Below are 16,381 nucleotides of genomic sequence, written 5' to 3' on the forward strand. Positions count from 1 at the left end.
TCATTTTATCCTCACTATCTATATTTTCCCTGCATTCGTTTTTTTGAACATCACTGACTGAATGTCTTGAAATTCCAGACGGAAATCTCTCAATGGATGCAAGAGTATCTCCACCCACCAATCTATTCCAACGAACCCCTGAATTAAAACCTGAAGAAAATGTTCTGTGATCCTTTCTTGGATTCATTTTGTGCTTTCCTCTCTTGTGACTGAGCCTGTGCCCGTTACCCTCCTACACACTCTCATGACCACACTGCTTCCTTGTGTTTCTTTTGGCCCCTGCAGCTTGTGGTCTTGGCTTGTTCTTGTGAGACTTGGCCCTCAAAGCAAACCACAGCAACAGAGCCACAGTGTGGCAGTCCAGCGTAAACATCTTCCTGCCGTCTTCCTGACATATGCCTTTTAAATTCCACTGAGTTCAGCTTATAATCATTATCATATTTAAGCAATCTTAAACAAATAGCTTTATGATTATGGGTTATTTATAAAGTTAATTTCCACAAGTCACCTGCATGGTTTTCCTCACTGAATGTAGAAGGATCACTTGCATCATTCAAAGTCGGCTCTGTGAGAAAATGTATAAAGGTTACAAAAAAAAGTGAACCCTGTGATAAACAGTTTTCTCAATCCTTAATGACAAAAAATCGCCGTACTGCCAAGTTGAAAATACCTTTTGGCTTGTTATCATTTATGCTATCACATGAATTAGCCTTCACTGGTGCTGATGTACTGGCTGCTCCACTGATTTTCTCTGTGGTAATTATCCAAAACAGAAAATAATGTCAAATGCATCGGTGCAGATTACTGCATGCATTGCATGCTATTTCACATGCTGGTGGACATGCCATTCAACGTTAATCCTGGCTTCTATGCGCTTCATGCACATGTACTAATCTCAAATTAAAATGATTGCATGACAACTGAAAAAAAGGTGAGGGCTACCTCTACACGGAGGAACTATAATAATAATAATGTTACTGAGTGTGAAACTGTAAAAATAAAGTCACGGTTAACAAAAAAATAACAAACAAGCACACACAAACAAACACACAATCATGCTGACAAGGCTTACCGTCTGCATCACAGTGCAGATTACGATCAGGACAACACTGTTTGAATTTAATACAGTCAGAGTCGCAGTTACACAGACGGCCTCTTTTGAAGCCTTCGCCACACCGTCCTTTACAGGAGTTTTCTGTAGCACACAAACACAACAGACTTGTACAAAGAGACTACATATACTGATTATATTAGAATTTTGGTTTTAGCAAACTTGGAGAATAGGTAATACATTTTCATGAAAACCTTTTCAGTAACAAAAATCTTTATCAAAGACTGTACAATGAAACCAGAGTAGTTTTTGGTATTTATATGAGGCTATCAGAAGGAAAAGCTCTCACTTGTGGTGCATTGGGATTCATAGTCTCTGCAGCACTCTCCATACTCCAGGCAGCCATAATCACACTGGCACATGTTACCCCTGTAGTACTCAGCACCACAGCGACCTTTACAGCTTGCTGTTTATGAGAAAGAGCACATGGAAAAAGAAAAGAATATCAGGCATCTGTGCCTTTGAAGATTTTTATCAACTTCGGTCTAATAATATTTGAGGACATCTGTGTAAATAATAAAGCTGTGCCAGATATTGATTTTTGAAAAGGTGACAAATAAAAACAGTTTGTCCCATCTTTAGAAAATAATTAACAACAAAGTAAACATGAACACGTACAACAACAGAAAACACACAGTTCATTTCACGAAAGTGCTTCGTAAAAGCACATTTCTTTCAATCAAAAACTTCAAATCAAGTGAATGATACATTTCAGTTAAAGGTTTCACGATGCAAAACAAATGTCACTGTAACTATACTCACTCTGAGCTGCGCCAAATGTCAAAGCACATGCCAGCAGAGTAACAGCACAAAGTACAGTAGAAGACATCCTTCAGTAAATCTGAAACCAAGCATAAGACACATAAAGAATAAATAAATCAGAGTGTATTCACGCTCATGACTGAAAATCCTGAATGAAGTGAGAGGTAACCTACCTTGTGTGAGCCTCTGTCAGAGTCCTGCTGGAGGTTGGACTCGGCTGCTTTTAAAAGGCTGAGAGGGACCAGCTGACTTCCTGTTAATTGGCGGATCCGGTCTAATTAAAAGTGTGATGATCTCACAGGCTGTAGGGAGGATCCTCCACTGCAGACCAGACTATAGGTTCAGACATCATGAATCCACACAAACAGCTGGAAGCACATCAACACACATCTGTGCCAGACAGACCTATGACTCCACACAATTCTGAACAACATGAGGGAAAAAACTGTTTCCAGTCACAAATTGGTAAACTGGACATTTTCACTCACTCACAAACTTCAATATCATATTATAAGTCAAGTAATGACGACGATCAGCAGGGTTATTGTCTTTAAAAAATGAAAAGTAAAAAAAAAACGTTTTGGGGGAGTATTTTCTTGAATAGAAGTATATACCACACTACTTCAAAAACAAGCAAACAGTAAAGGTCTATCACTGAAGAGCATATGAACCACTTCTAAATAAAGTTTTTTTTCTCTATATATAATGTTAATGTTATGGCTTGTGAAGTAGAACTAATCTTTTCAGCTTTATATGCTTTGAACAGTTTACATAAAGTGTGTTTTATTTACAAATCCATGATATGTTTTTTTAAATGTTAAATTCTAACTATTAAATAAATATTGTTAAGTTAAAAAAATGCACTTTGATGTGGCAGAGTAGAAGTTTAAAGTAGCAAAATATGTAAATAAGTAAAGAACTTGTTGTTCTCAAGCCCAATACTTCAAAAAGTACCTGCTGAAAGGGGGCATTGAGTCTAATATAGCACAATTTGGGGCTTTTACTCTATATGTATTTTAAATAAATACAAATATTCCGACATGGTTTATAGTCAATTATTTTACATGAAGCAAAGCATCCTGGTTAATGGTGACTTAATGCAGTTACCCTCTAACAGTTTGACCACAATTACCTTACAGTATGTGTGATTACCTTATTTATCCCTGAACATCTATGTATCGAATATTTCACTTAAATTCCACTAGACTTGTTAGCTGTGTTTTGCTCTAATGTGAACAGATTTACAGTTTTTCTTAGTTGTTCTCTCGTTTGTTTTCATTACAGGGTGACAACCAAAGACTGTTATATATAAAGTGACAACAAACCCACTTACTGTACAAGACTGAACACCATGTTGATGTATTTTTATAATTAAGGGCTTGTACACTGTGGGTATTCTGTGGTTGGAAGTGCTGATGCCTATGGTATTTTCCTATCATGTCACGGTCCAATTAGAGGAAAAGCACTCATTAGTGCACTAGTGTCAAGACAATAATGATAACACATTCTGGTGTAAAGGACCGTGCCAACCAAACAGGCAAACACAGACACCACGGGTCAACAATTCCACCAATACAGTACCATAGAAATAGGAAGTATCAAGCCCTTGACAAGTTGGATTAAAAACACCGGCCCAGATACAACTCTGCCACTGAGGAGTTGACTGGGTCAAGTTGAAGGTTTAGAAAGTATGATCTGTACGCCCCCTTGTGTTTAAAGTTGTCTTCGTTTTATTTCTGCTCTGCAATGGTTTGACAGCTAACTGCACATGTTCACATTACAAAACGTTTTTGGAAGCTTTCGTCTTTTAAACTATTGTCTCTTTGGTCTCCTGCACCTATTCTGGACTTCAGTGTGTGAAGCTGTACTCTAGACAATTTAAAAGTGAATCTGCTGTGAGGGTGACATGGCAGGCTGAAGATGAACTTGGGGTCCATTTTAATGTGGAGTGTATTATCTTTTTTTTAATTCTTAATATTTATCCAACATATATAAACACCATATGTTCTGCCACTCTCATCATATCTCAGTTTATTTTTCCAAATCTGAGTCTTATTTAAAATGTTTGGGTAATATAATATACTTGCTTATTGATGTATTGATCTGTCCTGTCAGTTGTGTTGTGCTAGAATCATTTTGGGAGCTATATGTGTACAAAATGGACATTTAGCTAATATTCAATTTTTGCATTATACTGTGAGTCTCTAAAAGCTCTATTAAAGTATTAATAACCAGACGATTTCCAGTACAGTGAGGCACTGGAGAAATTCAGTCTAATGAGGCAAGAATAGCAGCACACAGAGTATTCCGCTTTAATATGGATTCTAAACAGGGCATACACTAAGTAATGCATACTAGATATATGGAATGTTATGGATTTCTGGCAATCATGCATGAAATACAAAATGATCATTAAATAATATTAGTTCATAGACTTGAGCTGCAGTATTCCTGTTCACCTCCCTGCAGGCCAGCGGTCACCTGACAGAGAGGGAAGGTCAGCAAAGCACTGATTATCACTGAGATGAGGCACAAAGCACTGATTATCACAAATAGAGGTCCAACACACTGGATCTCCTGGGGAGGGGAGAGCCAGCTTCTTTTTCTGGATCCAAAACTGCTTTGTCAGCAGTGGAGGTCGTTGTCAGTGTTGGCTGCTTTAAGCCATCAGGCTGTTTAGAGCTGCATGAGAGGCAGAAACACAGAGAAATACAGGAGTAGAGGTGATGCACAGCATGTGGTTGTAAGCATTGGGGTTCATTCAGTAGATTCATTTTGCTCTTGCCTTCTTCCAAAATGAAAAGAGACTTGGTAACTTCCTGGCTGCGTTTTTGGCAAAGTTATTTAAAAAAGGAAATAACACAACAATCTTACACTTCTATTATCAAAGGACAAGCACAAAGCAACTCTTTTTCAGTTTGACTTCTGTTCAGTTTAATATAAATATGCACTTACGATGCTTGATTAGGGAGGCTAAAGAAGAAGTTAGACACACATCTATGATCCAGCCATTGAAAGCCTTTCATCTGCAAAATAAAGATAAAATAATGAAAATGCTTGTCACAGAAATTCAAGCAGAGTATTGATGTGATGAATAGAACATGATCACAAAGGACCTTTAGAGGGAGACAAATGAGAGCATATCAGCGGCTGTTTGAAGCAACACTCACACAGGACAAGAATAGGAGCACCAACAGGTGACAGGCACTAATGAGACATAATTAAATCCGACAGCTCATTTCATTTTATTTAGAAGATTTTTCCATGGATTAAAAGCTTATTATGCTTTTTATATTTGTTAGCAGATGGAAGCAAGGGAACACTGCCACTAGACCGTTTACAGTAAGATAGAGTTTGTATATAACCACACAGCTTGTATTTTACACTCTTGTATACACTTAATATGGATGAATAATACTGTACAGGATTCAGATGTCTTATGTTGCCTTGTGACTGTGGTAAAGTGTTTCCTTCCTGTGAAGTGATGATAATCTAAACTTACTAAACAGGAAATGTATTCTAACCTTTCTGTCTTTCACATTATGATCTGTTGCACCCTGTCTTGATTTTAATATTGCATCAGTTAGCATCACATCAAGCATCATCACCTCCAGCAGAGGCCTCTCACTGTTCACTTCTTTGATGTGTAAAAACACCTGAAAGGACACGAGAAGCTGAAGCAGCGTGTCATAGCATCTGTGCGTGTCTCTGTGGGAACCAGCTGCTGAGCTGCAACCTCAGTCTAAAAATACTTAATCTGTGCATTTTCAGCATCAGCAACTTTATCTGAATCCAGTCCCTTCCCTTGATGCTGGTTTAACCAAATACAACAATTTGTTCATACTTTCACACAAACGTTTGCTATTTTTCTTGAATTATTCAATTATTTTTGCATTAATCAATTAGTCTTTACCCAATTATAATGATACTTCACTTCCACGGCACATGATGATCCACAGATGTTTAAATAACTTTACTGACCCGTTTCCTCGTAAGGACCTATAATCAATCTTCAGTTTTTTCATAATTGAAGGCCCCCATATGAAAACACAACAATTAGGATGTTAAAATTGACCTGATTAAATCTGCAGCAGTGTATAAGGGCCATATACAACTTTGAACTGACTGACTGAGAGTTTCTGTCCTATATGGGAAACACCAGGATTGCATTTCTCGTTCTTATCATCCACAGCAGAGTATCTTTACTTGGCTTTACATTTTGCAGCAAAGAAAATTGCACCATTGACAAGAAGGAGATAACTGTCTTCCTATCAACCCACATGCACCTCACCAGTGTTGCCAGTGTTGACCAGTGCTTGACGACTGGCAGCATCTCACCCATCTTATCTGACTTTGATAAGGAGTTTGACTTGGAGTTAAATGTATACATTTATTCATGGCCATCAAGAAGGATGCTTATGTCCTAGTTAGAAACACTTTTTTGTATTCCCTATCAACCCACAACTCTTTACCTGTACCAAGATTATTCTGACTGACAGTGACATAAGATAACTCAAAATTGCAGCTTTGTGGTAAAGTTTTAAGGGTCATGTAGTAAGGAACATTTATTTGTTATCACACTGGTATAGTGGGCCCTGACGCTTTAAGAGTGACTAAAGGACAAGCGTTTCCCAAAGACACAAAACAAATGAACAAAGAGATTGTGTTGTGGTTATAAATTACACCTGTTGTGACTATATGCAAAAGGCCATGTATATACGCACATTTCTGTATTGGTGGTAAAAGAAACAGGGTCTATTTAGTGTCCCAAGAGTCCTGAATGTATAGATATGCAGAAATCAATATGATTGATAAGGACTGATTGAGGAGAAACAGCTCTGTTCCTTAAATTCTCCTGAGGCTTGCCTTTTTTTTAACCCCTAAAACCACACTTAGTGATTACAAATTCAGGAGGTTCAGCCAACCATTGTTTAAACTTCAAGTTGCCATCTTAGAGTTTGTAACCAGATCTGATATACCTGGCTACATGTAGGCCTATGGGAAATGTACAGTGTGTTCCTTTAGTCTACTTTATGTATGCAGAAGGCACACATGTGTATATAATAAAACACATCCTATCACATCTGGAGAGGATACGTTTTAAAAAACACTAAACAGTAGGTACCCACCGCCTGGTGAGCGCTGAATTAAGCCTGTGTATAAATATAAAATGAATATGTGCAAAGGGAGCAAGCTGGCTACTAGAAGATTCTGTTACTGATTACTTGGCAAAATAAACAAATGGTTGTCTTGTGTTGTTCTTTGCACATGGGGACAGTACCTTTGACCTGAGGGCAGTAGTAGCTCAAAGTAGTGATTTAAGGAATGCCTGAATTGCGTGAGATTGGTACACTTAATTTGGTCTTGCTCTGTCAATGGTGATAGGACACTGGGATTTCTTTGAAGTTTGTAATGAATTACGATTAAACAACTGAACAAAACTTTGTTAGTTATGTTTCAGGACAAAAACCACAAAACAGATTAAACAGTCTGCATGTGTATATGTATTGTACATGATTATGTTTGCATTGACTTAATCGTTTTGTATTGGTGTGCATTGAAGTGTATGTGTGGGTATTTGGGAGAAGATCAATTTAATTCAATCATCAAATCATCATCAAATAGCTTCACTACAGGGCTGAAACATGCTTAAACATAGTACAATGCTACTGTCAGCAATGCAATGTTAAAATGGTGTTACATTATTCACTAAATAACTAAACTTGGCTTTATTTGATCTTGTTGCAGACAGGCAGAATACAGAAGCCACGTCCTTCAGGTCCCTTGTACTTTATTTATACGTTTTGTATTTTGTGGGCGTTGCCCTGGAAACAATTGACCAATAGACTGCTAGTATCCTCTCTAAAACCCGACTTTTTATGGTTGCTATGCCTACAACAGGTTTCTCCCTGAATGACGGACAGAGAAGCCAATCGGTTACGCGCTGGGCGGGAGTTTGTGCGCACACTGAAAACTGCCTGGTGAATTTCTACTATGATCAGACCGCTCAGGGTGCACGCTTGTGTTGGACCGTGGCTGCCAAAAAGACTGGGGATGGAAAATATACCATAAACGCTGTTGGGAAAGTCTACGGAGGTAAACACGTATTCCTTGTTTTTTATTCACCCCTTTCTGTTACTTGAATATAATTCAGAAATTGTCTCGAAAGACTCAGCTAATGCTAAGCTATTAAAAATATCGAGTGGGTCATGCATGGCTGTGACATTGTTGAATTAAACTGTCTGCAGCAGCGGGAGACACGTTTGTTTGACACATGAATGGAAGGAAATTAAGCTGAAGTTAAAAAGTTATCAGTATCAGACAGTTGAATGTATCAACTTAAAATATAGCCTAATTTAAATGCAGAATTTAAACTTTAGTAGGTATGGTTCACTCTAAACAAATACGTCAAAATGTCTCAGTTTTAATATGAGTCCTACTGACATGCATTCATTTGACACTGGCTTCATGTCATAGGTTATTTCTGTCATCTGATGCTAGTTCTGAGTCATTTGTGATGTGGATGGTCGAATGTTGGTCTGTCACTGCTATTTCCACTAAATAACACTGGTTAAATTGACCTCCTGCATCCTGAGACATGTTGTCTTTTGTACTGTGTATGTCGACTTGAAATATAGCTTTAGCATTCATAAACCACAATGTTCTGCTGCTTATCTGACTGATTTATCTGTGATCAACTGAATAATATCAGATTTAACAATCACGCTCACTTGTGAAACCAACAGCCTTGGGTAGAGCCTATGAGTAGTAATTATAAATATTACACAAAAACATGTGAATACTGACTATTCAGCCGAAAAACCGATTGCGTTGTGGGTTTACTGGAGGTCAGAGACACATTATTGGGTTTCTAGATTATGGAGAGAGATAACTTTTGATGCCTGCAACTGAGACACATGTAAACACACTTCCACTCAAGAAGGATCAGATTAAACTGCCTTTCCGATAACAGGTTGTTTAGCTCTCTGGGACCTAACATGATAATTGTTACTGTCTTGAATGGAAATGTAGTATCTAGCTTTGACAACACTGCATTGGTGTATTTATATCAGGCACTATCATTATAGACCCCTTTTTGTTTTGTTATTTTAAAATGATAATCTGTAATGCAAAATCAATAGACTAACTCCTGAAAATGAAACACACATGAAGGGAGCCAGCCAACACTGTCAAATTGATAAGCCTCTTTATGGCTAAACAACAACTTAACTGGTTAATTATATTATTAAAACAAAAGTTAGGTTCATAAACATTGAATTATGAATGTGAATATTCTTTCAACTTTATGGTAAAACCATACATATTGGAGTTTTACTGCACACTACTTGTCTATGACCACAATATCCCCGATTTCCCTTTTTTTTCAACATTTCTTTTCACGCTACTGTATTCTATCAAATGTAATAGAGTGTGGTTAAAATAATCGAATAGTCTGTCACTTGTCAGCCAGTAGTATGGTTCCACTTTGGTAATTCTACCAATGTTGTTTATCTTTAAAAGCAAAAGTAAGACAGGTTTATGTTGGCAGGTTTAGGGTTTTGAGGTAGACACCGTCTTTTATTGCATAATTTTTAAGGGATGGAACCACCAAAGAAACCCAGCTGGAATTCCCCTTTAACTGCCGCCAAGATGTTTAATTTCCAAACAGCTTTGGCACAAACCACTGTATTTGCATCTTTACTTTGCATCACAGCTGTCTTCTTGTACCACAATGGTCTGTCTGCCGGTGTTGTTTTTCTCTCTCCGCCTCTCAAGCTAATGTCAGGAGTTGAGAGTTGAGTGCTGCTGGGTCTTTCGATATCAGAGACATAAATAACGTTCTCCTTGGTGCCTTGACTTCAACAGGAGATAGACTTTCTCTTTGCTGACTGCTCACTAAGTGAGTCAGGATGAGTGGGCTGGAGATGAAGAGACGGAGTGAAGAAAGGGAATTCACTGTCATTAAATAAGGAAAGTGCACCAATGTCAGGAGAAAACTGGATGAAATTGTCTACAGACAGTCAAGCCAGTAGATATTATCAAGCCAACTACTTACTTACTTTTCTGTGTGCTGCTCATTGTTTACAGTCTGATCATCAACTGTGGTGGATGTCTTGCAGGCAAGGGCACCACAAATCTCAAATCTAACCATGAAGTTACATTTAGAAACCTACTGGGACTATTCCTGTAAGTGTCTTGGGGATACTCAGTTGGAGCTTGCAAGTTATTTTGGCTGAGTGAGAAAGCTCTGGGCAAAATGCTAGCATTGTCAGTCTACCAAAGATAATGATGAAGACTTTATTGTAGCATTTTGCATAATTGTAATGGCTCAACAGTGACCACACACTGTGACATGTTAACTGTATTCAAAAAACATACCCCCATCCCCCTCCCCCCTCCCCCTCCCCCCCACACACACACACACACACACACACACACGCACACACACAATCCCCCTCCCTACACACACACACACACACGCAACTTTGACAGGTTATTCTCACACATTACTAACAATCATTGTGCTTTTTTCTCAGGCTTCACATAGATATTAGCTATTACCAGTATCATGAACAATTTGATATGGCACAGCCCTGCTATCAAATCAACATGAATAAAATGAAACCATGAAAGGACACTTAGGCATCACTCCATTTGAGAATTGTAGTTACACTTTGTAGTTAATGGGATCACAGAAAGTGGGGTGGCTGCACCAAGTTCCTAAACATCAGGTGACATCAGCTTTTGTTGACAGGCTGTTTCCTCACAGCACACAACCAATTACTAAACCACAAACGCCTCTGCTGATGCTCTTTTAAGCCTCAGTGTTACCTCTACAGACATTCATTGTGTCTCACATAAAGAAGGGGTAATGTGATTAGAGAAAAAATAAATGGGTGAATAAGAAGAGCTGCCTGTTTTGCATTTATATTTGAATAAAGGAACAACATTTACACAGTTGCAACCATGTATGAGCCGGACTCTTCACCTCACTTGATCACTGTCTTTCCTCCTCTTTGACCCATAAGTATCTTCTTTCTTTTACACTTTGGGACACTGCCAACCTCCTCTCCTATTGGCTCTCCCACGGCACATTATATGGTGCCAATGACAAATATGAATTATACATGCGTAGCCTCTCATATGTAGGCTAGAGTGCTGCGAGGCCTCTGCTATGCCAAGCAGGGCAGGACCCTGAGGCCGGAAACGATGAAGTTAACCTGCTATGCAATGAAAACACAAACAAAACTCTTAGCTCTGTCAATTCAAAGCTCTCAATTTACAGTGTAATACATGTTGAGTGCAGTTATGATTACAGGTCTAAAAGTACATTTGACTACCAGTAACAGTAAATCCTGTAAAACCATGACCTGTGCCTGAGGTCTCCTCATGGCAGCTGGGAGGATCCTGGAGCAGAATAGTCCTGGATCTATTTCTGGGTTACTGTTTATTGTATAATCGTCTGTGCTCAAAGGCTAAAAGTGATAAGGAGATGTGAAAGAAAAGTATTCAGTTGATTTGCTTAAAGCAGCATGAAGGGTGAATTCAATTCAAGAAAGGAATTGGCCAGACCCACGAGGAGGAAAACACTCTGATACAATGATTGGTTTAAACTTTAAACTGTGTGTTCATTTTCAGTTTGGGCCAAATAATGATGTGACTTACCTATTGGGCAATACACGTTTTTTAAATTCGTAATTTCTTCTTCTAAAGTGCTGTCTTGTTCTTATTCATAATTCATAGAACTGTTATCAGATTTCCAAAGCTGAAACGATTAGTCTGTTAATCAAAGGTCTAATTATTAAGTCATTTATCAAGTAAAAGTATCAGACATTGGCCGGTGTACATCTTCTCAGATGTAAGTACTGGCTGCTTTTCTCTGGCAGTAACGGTATTCATGTTATAAATGACTATGAATCCACCAGCAAATGTTCTGAACAGCAGACGTCATGCTCAAATGAGCAGAGCCTTGGGGCCCTGCCGCTGCATAGAGCGTGTTTGCCTGTTTATTAATCGTATCAATATTCAATGTGTCTCCTGCCCAAATTGCACCAAATCCGTCGCTGAACGCCCAGCAATATACGTGCAAGTGTGAAGTATATTAAACCCTTCTCAAGTAATGCAAAGGACACACACACACCCCCACCCGCCCATGGATTTCATTCATGTTCACACTATAATGTGGCAAATTTTTCAGTTGCATTTTTTTTAATGTAGGGATTTGCTGTTTCTTAAAAGTTTAACATTTGAGTAGTTATTTAGTTAAGCTTTTATGGGTTACTAGAATAGAATACTAACAGCTGTCAATTTCTCTATAGCCTCTCCTCAGATAACATAAACTAGTGTTAGACTGAGCTGTATTATTTCACAGCTGTATGCTGCCAACATGCTCCTCTCTAGCTGTGTACAGATGTTGACGAGCATTGTGTTTGCTGGTCATGCCAGTGCTTGGTGATGCCCGCCTGGCACGAGGTCATAGACTGGACTGGACCAGGGCTGCATGCTGCATGCTGCAGTGACAAAAGCACATTGAGGCCAGAACAATGGGGAGCTGGCAGTCTGGGTTGTTGTACCACTGTGCTTCTCTCTGTTTCTCTCTGCCTCCTGTCTATTGTGTTTGCTGTCTGACTGTTTCTCTGGTCCGGTCTCAGTCACTGAGGGCTCCCGCACACGCTCAGTCGGCAGCCTGTTTACAGCTTTGAGAGAATAAATCTGCGCAGTGCTGCTGAAGCTGCTCTAGTCATTAAACACAGGCTGTCATTAAGTTGGTGGTGATGTTGGTTACAGTTTGTCATCGTTAAACTGCAGGCTTCGGTTTGACTGTTTTGGTGCTGTTGTTGACACATTAGGCTTTGTGGGCTGTGCCGACAATACGATGGCAGCAATTCTCTTTCTCATATTAGACATGCAATGACTCACCATGCGGATACTGCATATCGTGTAAGATCGTGGTCTGTCCAGACATAGGAAATATGGATTCAATATAGATACATATATTTATGAATATTTTTGACTGACAGTAAACAAAAAGAAAGTTGAATATGCCAACGTGTGATATTATAGTTTTTTGACATAATAATAATAATAATAATAATAATAATAATGATCTGCAAATCAAAAGATGATAGAAAATAATCCTTAGTTTGAACCCTGAAATTATATTTGATTCAGTTTTTGACACAGGTTTATAATCTCTCAGCATACGACCACTTAAGGTTCACATTAAGGTCATGTGATGACTCCTGAGCAGCTCTGTTCTCTGAATGAAGACTGGAGAAGCATTGAAAGCTCTGAATCAATTGTAAATTGACCTTTCGAGCTTCACCATATGATGTCCACAAAGGTCAAGCATTTCACTGCTGGTGATCCCCCTGGAGTTCATGTGTTTGCGCCAGTCAATAGCGATGATGCAGACAGGGGCATCTAGTTGTGGAAAGACATCCTTATAGAGAATACAATTCACAATGGAGGTCAAACCTATTGAATGTCATCAGTACAGATGAACGGAAAACTTTTATTTGAGCTTGTCTTATCATATCAACCCACATAGGTTTTATGTTCAGGAAGGAAAGTCCACGATGAATTCTTGCTCTAAATTACCAGCCGCAGTGAGTCATGCTGATAGATGTAGCATTGCAGTGCAGAAGGCTGTGTGGTGGCGGTGGAGGGGGAAATTGGGCCTGACACAGAATGATCTCTCCTCCATGCTTCGCCAAATCAGGTTCAAAACTAATACTGAGGGACAGACGAGTCGATCTGCAGTGCAGTAGACTGTGAGCCTGAAGTTGCTCAGTGAATTCAGTCGTTTTGTCCTTGTCCTCTCTCTCGGGGCCACATGCACATCAGAAGTTGGCTTGTAGTCTGATGTTAACATCCTGTTTAAAGCACTGCTGTGCTGCTGTAAAGCCTAACAGGAAATTGAATCACAGTTTATACTTAATCCATTTCTGAGAATCATTAATCAACTAAATGCTCAACATTAAAAATGACAGTTTTTAAGCTGAAGTAGATTTCTGTTTTAGTCAATAAAACAAACCAAACTGTAACTATCCCTTTGTGATGTTTTGTTAATCTGAACGCACTTTCTGAAACATGGCTTTGAATATGTCGTGAGTTTTAGTCTAATGATCTTTATTTGTCATACTTATGCAGTATGTCACTTCACACGTTTGTATCATTTCTTCATCTCCCGTTTGGAGCTTTAAACCTGTCTGATTGTATCACTCTTGAGATCACCATCAGCCCAACCCGCTCCACTCCTCTCTATTTATCACCTGTCGAACCTTTTGTTCATTTTCTTTGCGTCTTTTCTTTCCTCCTGCTGTCTGAACTTGTCACAAGTGTTAGTGTTCAAAGGTTAGATAAACCTTCTTTGGTTCAGACTTTGCTGTGTCCTTACATTTACGCAGTTCAATTTTCTTTTGCATGTTGAGCTTGAGAAGGAAACTGGTCTCTAGTTTTCTAACCTAGTGTGAGGAGTGACATGGGGAGTAATCCTGTCCCACCTCTCTCATCTCTTCTCTCACGCAGAACAGAGAGAGGCAGGTGGAGGTGGTGAGGAAGCCTTTATTACTTTGTTGACCCTCCCTCCCTCCCAGCCTTAGGAGAGACATCTGGTATTAGATTGCTCTCTGGCAAAAGAAAGGGAAATAAACACAGAAATGCTTGTGTGGGCAGAAAGGATGAGCCATTAATAATTATGTTGTTGACAGTGTTTTCTGTGTAAAAGCATTTATTTCACTCCTCCCCATCTGCTTTTCTTAAGTCCTCATTTTTCATGGCAGCCATCTGTGTGTTGTCAGGCAGTTTGAGGACGGCCGAGAGCAAAAGAAGGGGTCGGTGTGTCTCGATTGATAAGGCTGGTTGCTTGTATCTCTACTGTCTGTTTGCTGATGATATGATCCCCACCTCAAACCGCGTGTTTCGTTTCTAACCCTCCTATCTGTGTGACTGTGCTGCTCTCTCGCTCCACACTCTCTGATCCTGAGAGAATATAGACAGATTGACAGGGAAACAGGATTACAGGACATGCATACTGTAGTACGTCTTTTTATGCTTTCATTTCATCGATCAGAATAGTTAGCATCTTCACCTTTACGTCATTTTTTTATTTGGAGCAGTCCTTGCCTTTTTGTTCTTAAAAACCTGCCCCTTAACTATTTAAAAAGTAAGAATACAATTCAAAGAAAAGGCTAGATAGGAAATACATGTGGGTCAGACCTCTGTGGAAGAGTCTGTTCCTCCAGGTCTGCAATGCATCAATAACCACACTGACTTTTTACAAATCCAGTTTCACTTGGCAACATTTGAATCCGATGGCTACATACCATTAGCATTCGGAAATAATTTATATTGGAAGAAACCAAATGTGTGAAGCACTAAGTTTTGTATTGACCACTTAGTTTTTTCACTTTTGTGTATTTTTTGTACTTCTTTTAATATTTTTCTGCCTTTTTCAGAACTAACGGACAGAATTGAAACGTATAAAATAAATGTATCTGTCTGTGCCCTGATAACTTAAAATGTTCATTTGCATTTACAGACCTGCAGTGTAGAAATGGTCCACGTCATTGTAGGGCTGCTCAATTAATCGTATTTTAATCGCAATTACGTTTATGGCTTGCAACGATTACGAAAACAACGTAATCAAAATAAAACTTTTATTTTTGTACTATTATTATTTCTTTCTTTTTTTTCCAAATAATTTTTTTTTTTATTGGTTTTTCAGTTGAATTATATTTACAGTTCAGGGTAATCAACTGTTAAAAACATACTGTTCACATTTTTTTCTCCAATAAATTGAGTAAATGGATAATCGTTTTTTAATAATTGTAATATCAATTATTGACCCAAATAATCGAGATTATGATTTTTGCCATAATCGAGCAGCCCTACAGTACGTCATTGTACTCAATCATCTTCTTATATTCAATTATTGGAATAATAACAATATTTGTTTTCCCCCTTATCTGAGAACACCATTATTAGCTACCAGTTTATAAAGACACTTAGAGCAATGCACGGAGGCAACTCAAAATATCTAGTTATTTTACATTTATTTATATATTGACGTTTCCCCTCTAACTCTCTGTTTATGTTTCTCACAGTAAAGTATCTATCTGTGGTGGAGATTTGCTGCTGTGATGAATATGTACATGGGGACAGGCACAGAAAGACCAACATTTGTGCAGGCATTTCATTTTATGAATAAAAAATGAACTCGAGCATGAGGAATCAAGGTCACAGTGTGTCCCACTTTCTCTCGGGGCTTTGTTAGCCTCAGAGCTGATTTCAGCTGAGCGTTTAGTGAGAAGCAGATGGAGAATGCTGGATGTCAGCTTCTTCTATACATCCCACCATGGCTGCCTGCTACCCACATGGGGTCCCGCTGCACACCTCTCTCTGCCTTCTTGTTTCTGGATCGTGCTGTGTTAAAACAGTAAAGATTAAAACCGAACGGCTAATTAGCTCAGATCTACTATATGTTTCAGTATGTCACACCAGACT

General features: G+C 38.7%; 2 protein-coding genes across 4 annotated transcripts in view; one reads left to right on the plus strand and one right to left on the minus strand.

Annotated features, from left to right (window-relative positions):
- prg4b (proteoglycan 4b) overlaps positions 1–2,120 on the minus strand; it is a 7,551-nt gene extending 5,431 nt beyond the window's left edge. The window contains exons 1-5 of the mRNA XM_079657602.1: positions 2,047–2,120; positions 1,874–1,952; positions 1,401–1,517; positions 1,073–1,195; positions 509–565 (exon numbers count right to left, since the gene is read on the minus strand). Of these exons, the coding sequence (XP_079513728.1) occupies positions 509–565; positions 1,073–1,195; positions 1,401–1,517; positions 1,874–1,940 (364 nt within the window). The 5' untranslated portion in view covers positions 1,941–1,952; positions 2,047–2,120. The remainder of the gene's footprint in view (positions 1–508; positions 566–1,072; positions 1,196–1,400; positions 1,518–1,873; positions 1,953–2,046) is intronic.
- Positions 2,121–7,855: 5,735 nt separating this feature from the next.
- Positions 7,856–16,381, plus strand: part of fcho1 (FCH and mu domain containing endocytic adaptor 1) — a 49,746-nt gene continuing 41,220 nt past the window's right edge. Inside the window, exon 1 of one of the 3 annotated variants that reach the window (XM_079645815.1) lies at positions 7,856–7,969. The gene's annotated coding sequence lies outside the window, so the exon portion shown is untranslated. The remainder of the gene's footprint in view (positions 7,970–16,381) is intronic. The other 2 variants (XM_079645816.1, XM_079645817.1) reach the window with 2 other exon arrangements.

This window comes from Notothenia rossii (assembly GCF_949606895.1).
Source record: "Notothenia rossii genome assembly, chromosome: 1".
NCBI lineage: Eukaryota > Metazoa > Chordata > Actinopteri > Perciformes > Nototheniidae > Notothenia > Notothenia rossii.